General features: G+C 39.0%; 1 protein-coding gene across 3 annotated transcripts in view; it reads right to left on the reverse strand.

The window, feature by feature from the left end:
• SYT9 (synaptotagmin 9) overlaps positions 1 to 2988 on the reverse strand; it is an 87592-nt gene extending 84604 nt beyond the window's left edge. For all 3 annotated transcript variants that reach the window (XR_005557808.1, XM_039352542.1, XM_039352541.1), the window contains exon 1: positions 2431 to 2988. Coding sequence is in view for 2 of the 3 variants with exons in the window: in XM_039352542.1 (XP_039208476.1) it covers positions 2431 to 2821 (391 nt within the window). In the remaining variant the exon portion in view is untranslated. The remainder of the gene's footprint in view (positions 1 to 2430) is intronic.
• Between the last annotated feature and the right edge of the window lie 3012 nt (positions 2989 to 6000).

Here is a 6000-nt window from a genome sequence, read left to right on the forward strand (position 1 = left end):
CAATATACTCTGTGAACTATTAGGAAGGGGATGTCTTCACCCTCTTTTTTTCAAACATAACATCTGGACTGAGTTGCCTCTTACACCTCTGTAATATACCCTCTTCTTCCTGGGAACACAACTCCTTACTACAGCACACTTCAATGCTTCAGAAAAAAAATATTTTTAAGTACAAGTTTAAGGACCTACATTTTGGAAAGTTATAAATGGGTTAAGGATCCATATGAATTTGAAACAAAATTTTGGAATTAATTCTAAGAGTCCTTTCTGTGGGAAAATCCTTTGTTTTGAATTCTTTAAAAGAATGATAGGTTGAGACTTTAAAAATTAAGTGCTATAGGGAACCAGAAGGAACTAAAGATGACAATTAAAGAAGAACTCTTAAATTTGTCTTACTAATACAGAATGAAGAAAATATTTTAATATTTGATATATTAAAGGATATTTTTGAAAAATATACCCAGAAGCTAATTTTAGGAGTGTCTGCCTCTGTAAGACTTCACTTATAAATATATGTTTTACTATATTATTTTTCTTTTCTATTTTTCATTCTATTTTTCTTTTTATTCTTTTAGTTTGTTTTAGGTTTTTTCTTTGACATTGTGATTTTTAATAACATTACTATTTTAAAAAAGAATGTAAATAGCATTGGGTATGCAAGAGATAGATTTAAGAAGGCTTGGCGTACAGGCATGAGAGAATTTTTTTGTGTTTCAGTAGCTATCTACATGACCTACACTAGGCTAGCCATCTTCTGTATCTGCAGTGTAACTAATGAGGAAGAACTATCCATGTGTAGATTTTAGAGGCTGGATGTGAACTGGATAAAACTCTTACGATTCCAACTTAAAAATGTACATTAGACCATTGATTAGTAATCTGGAAAATATTCCCTTGATAAAATACAGTTGTAAATGTATTAGAGGAACTCTGAATTTTTAATAGGGTATATCCTAATATTTAGGGTACTTCGGGGCAAAATAATAATTAACATTCTTTTAGAAAATAGAGCAGCAACAATGATGCAACCCAAAGTAATATTTAAAGACAAAAATGTCCAAGAATACATTATCCAAAAGATAAACTAAAATTGTTAGGCTAATCTGTTAGAAATTAAATATGATGCAACAAACATACTTGCAGATAAAAGTGACATAATGGACCAAATATGGACTTTACTAAAACAAAACAATTTAAACTCCTTCACGCTACACATTTGCATTTATTTTAAAACAGACTTCTTTAATCACATTTGCTTCCAAGGAATTATTACAACTAAGAGTCATTCTAGGAAGGAAAATAAACATTACCATTCTAACTATTTGGTATACCGTATGTACTTTCCATCCCTTGATTCTTGCTAATTGAGTTTACCAAAGTTAGCTGGCTGGTTTCAAATATATTCAGTCTAGCTACAACTTATTACCACTGTTAATGAATTTAGCTCCTACTCACTCAAAGAGCAACTAGTCCAATCCAGCTGGAAACAGGTTTGTAAGAAAAACAAGATTTGTTTCCAGTTACTGTCATGACCAGTTTGATCTTAAAAAGAATCAAGTGAAAATGCATAACATTTCCCCAATTGCTTAAATTATAGTAGGAGACTTAATGCTTCTTTTACCTGTCTTTTTATTACTGTGATTTTTATTGATATGTATGATGTGGGTGGAGGTGTTTATATGAGATAAATAGTTCAGGAAATTTTGAATTGCCCTGGAAGTTTATGCAGTAAAGTTTCAGGAAGAGTTGTGTGCAGAGTTAATGGCTTCAGGCAGAAGAACACAGCATCAGCCTAATTTCCTGTTATTAACAATTGTTGGAGAAGGGTTGCTGCCTTTCTTCCTATATACCTAATTCCAAGTACTGCATCGGCGTCGGAAAACCCGACGGGATGTAAAAATAGCTCAGCCGTCTCCTCACACTGATCGAAACCCACCCGAGAGTGCCTTCCACTAAACTCTGTGGGACTTCGGCTTGGAGTAAAGACACGTCTGGTTAAACCGTTAAATTATATTAAAATGTAAAGACGGCTTGGATCAAAACGCCTTGGAATAACATGCAATGTAACGTGTTGGAAGAACATGCCGAGAACAAACGAAAGGGTCGTTTTGCTCTTTAGAGCCAGGCCCCCACCTCCAAACACCACCAGGGAGTAAACGCCAACCTGAAGTCAACAGGGGCGGGGGGGGGGGAGAAGGAAGGGAGACGCGTTGGCCGGGCACGCGCTACCTCGACGCCCCGAATTTCCGCGCTCGCCTGGATCCAATGGGCAGCCTTCGGGCAATTGATAGGATAGACGCGCCCCTCCGCCCAGCGCAGCCGGCACGGGCGCCTGCTTACTTGAAACAAGGTCCTCTTGAAGCGGTCTGGTTGGCCTCGAGGAAGTTCTCGGGAGCCACTCGTGTCCCTCCCCTCCATCAGCCCGCTTACCTGCGTCGGCGGGCCGGGGTCTGCCGCTGTCCCGCAGGTAGTAGTTGAACTCCAGGCACCTGTCGTTCTCGACCGTCCCCTCGGAGCAGAGCTCGACCAGCAGTTTCAGCGCTTTCCGGCAAATCTCGTCCTCCCTGCCACGAGGCATCGTCCCCCAGCATCCTTGTGAGAGGAGAGGAGCTCCCCGCTCGCTCACACGCGCCGCTTCGGCTGCTGCCCGCCTTTCGTCTGGCGCCCACAGCCAGGCAACTGGGGAGACGCCCGCATGTTTCGCAGCAGCAGCGGCGGCGGCGGTAGCGCCGTTGCCCCCAGAGGTCTGCTGCTCCCAACTTCGTCCTCTCGGCCTTGGTGCTTGGACGGAAAAAGCCACTGCTGCTTCTGCCTCCGGCATGCGAGGTGGGAAGGACCCCTCTCGGAGGAGGAGGATCCCGCCACCAGTTGCGCGTAGTCTAGGCTTATCCGTCGACGCGCCGCGGCGCGGCTCCGAAGCAGCCTTAAGTCCAAATGGCGCCCTAGCAGCGCTACCTAGTGGCAGGAACTCTTTGTAATGAGCAGGCCCTTCCTTTTCTGTACCGCCGAACTTAGCGCGGCTTAACTAGTAAAGCTGGACTTTTAGTAGATCGCCTGCCACGCGTGAGCCCCTTGGAATAAAGTGGTGACCCTGGGAATATATCTTGAAAATTTCCCTGTCACAGAAATATGTCGGCCCTGCCTTCTTCCACGATGCCTTTTACTTCATCAATGTAGGATGCAGCCCTGGTTTTCCTTGATTTCCCCAGCCAGGCACCTTACCAGCCCCACCCTGCTTGCTTCTGGATGCAGATAAAGTCAAGAGCTACCACTTGCTGATATTTTATTAATTAGGAAATGAACACATATATACAGTATAATATATATTGAGTGGAGACGCACAAGTGCTGTAAGTAAGCAGGGCAGGAATCCTTTAGTTAGGATGTATTTTGGGACAAATATAAAATTCTCAGTTTGTGGCTGTGTTAAATTAAATCCTACCAACGAAATGATTGGTGCTGCTGATCCCTACAGCCCTCCTTGATCAACAGCTAGGCATCCCCCAATCAGGGTACTGATGCACTGAATATGACCTGTCTGACTTCAGGACATCACCTGAATTTTATAGGATGGTTTGTCTGCTGATCCTGTCATCTCCCTTTGGGAATCTCTTTAGTTAAAATAATCTGAAATAAGGAAAGGTATGGAAAGACAGTCGAACAAAAATAGGGAGAAAGGAGGAAGGCACAACAGTAGAACTAGAATCTATGGAGGAGAATGAACCTGCAAGATTAAGGTTGACTAGCTGCTAGCTGTCATCGCTCTTCTTTTATGGAAAAAGAAAGTGATTGAAATTGAAATACAGGGAAAATTGAAAATGAGTAGCAGAAGCTCAGTTCAATACCGCTTATTATTTTCCACAATAGAGAAACGTTGGAGCACTATATCTGAAGGTAAAGATTCTCATGCCATTTCAGAATATTTTTACTTGTGCAAATACATCTTTTATATTAATGCTTTTATCATGTTAGTGAATTAGTTAATTATTTAGTTAATCTAGAATTATGGGGTCCTTAGGGCTTTCTGAGCTTGGTTATTTCCTTGCAGCTGTTTCATTACCCAACTAGGTAGCATCATCACTGCTAGAAGGGAGTGGGACTTGCTTTCTGTTTATATACAAGTAGCTTGCCTTGTCAGTGTAGGCAGTGGTGGGATTCAGCCAGTTCACACCACTTTGGCAGAACCGGTAGCTAATTTTTTGTTGCCCAGGCCAAGAATGGACTTCCAGAAGCTGCATCCACACAGAGAACCGGTTGTTCACATATTTGAATCCCACCACTGAGTGTTGGTGGGAATATTTTAATAAAGTCCTCCTTCTTGCCCAGATAACATAATGGAAGTCTTCTCTCTGCTCCTCTGGCTGGCTAGAAAAGTGAGAATAGTTAGTTCCAAAACTAGACAGGGACCAAGTAGTAGATAAAAAAGCAATTCAGAAAGCAACATTTTACTAGGAAGGCCACACAAGCAAAGATAAATGGTTGCAGTAGAAGCTAATTAGTGACAGAGTGGTTGGGTGCCTACTCTCCCAATATTAAACAGATCTCTGGTTGGAGCTACAGGTCACCTGACTTCATCTCCCAAATGAAGGATGACAAAGTGATATACACTCCAAAGTTATGATGGGATAATGCTTAAAGGGGAAGAAGGAAGAGTACGTTTATACATTTAATTATGTGTTAGGTTTGAACTGGGAATGAATGAAATTACTATTTGGTGTTATCAAGAAGAAGATTGGGGTAGTCAGGGCTGAAATTCAACTTTGCATGTGCCATTTTTCTCAGCCTACAAACTATTCGATAACTAAAGGTAATAGTGGAAAACTATGCAGTTTTATCTTCTTTCCTTGTCTAAAAAGTTTTCTTTGGATGAATGCATGCAGTGTGTCTCTTATTGGTTAAACTAAGGTGACCAACTTTTTTACAATGAAAAGGAGGACACAAATAAATTGAAGAAAAAATATCGTAAATAAAAGAAACTTTTTATTCATTGCAACAATAATTACAGAATACATTATGATAAATGCATAATAAAAACATTTGTAACAATAACATTTTATATTGTAATTATGTTTACATGCCTATTAATTATTATTTAAATGAGTACTTTTCCATTGAATGAATATTTTTTGTCAATGTATCATCTTCTAACAATATATTGGAAATATCTGAACAAGAAATATCCTTCATATTGAATTTTACGGCAAGTGTTGCAGCTAGAGTATCAACATTCAATCTCGATTTCTCACTTTTCCAAAAATCATTAGCAATTGAAAAAACCCTTTCAACTGCTGCATTAGTTCCAGGGCAGCACAACGTAAATTGAACAAGAATAAATAAATTTTCACATGGAATATATTCATTTTTGAAATGGCTGAATATTTCCACCCATCTTTTATCAATTTCAACGTGTTTATTTTCCCATTGTATTAATTTTTCAGAATTTAAAAATACATTCAGTCTTCTAATTTCTTCAAAGAAACAATTGTCGTCTATTTTAATGTCTGGCATTTCTTTGGATAAAAACTCAACACAAGATTCAATATCTGTCCAATATCTTGCAATGAAGTCAAAAAACACCATTGAAAACTGTTATTTTTCTGTGATGTTTGTTTCAGACCATTTTTCAATATATTGAAAACATGTTTGGTAAAAATTCTGCACTTCTTTGATAAACTTTTCTGTTATACCCGGATTTGATTCCTCTAAGTCTAACAATTTTCTTTTTATAACTAAAGGAAGAAATTTTTCTTCAAATCGAGTTTTATATTGAAGGATAAAGTCATTCAAAATAAGACTAACTTCTGTAGCTGAAATGTGTTCACCTTTAACCTTTTGAATCGTTTTGTGAAAAATAGATGCTTGATTATGTACAAAATACATTAATATCTCAGATATTTCATTATTGAAAAACGATTCCAGGATTTTAGGACATTTCTCTAAACTTAAAAAATATGAACAGAGAGGCTCAAATAATTGTAGAACATGCTCTATAGCAGGTGTT

Source organism: Crotalus tigris, unplaced genomic scaffold (genome assembly GCF_016545835.1).
Source record: "Crotalus tigris isolate CLP2741 ecotype Arizona unplaced genomic scaffold, ASM1654583v1 scf7180000018436.2726382, whole genome shotgun sequence".
NCBI classification, from domain to species: domain Eukaryota; kingdom Metazoa; phylum Chordata; class Lepidosauria; order Squamata; family Viperidae; genus Crotalus; species Crotalus tigris.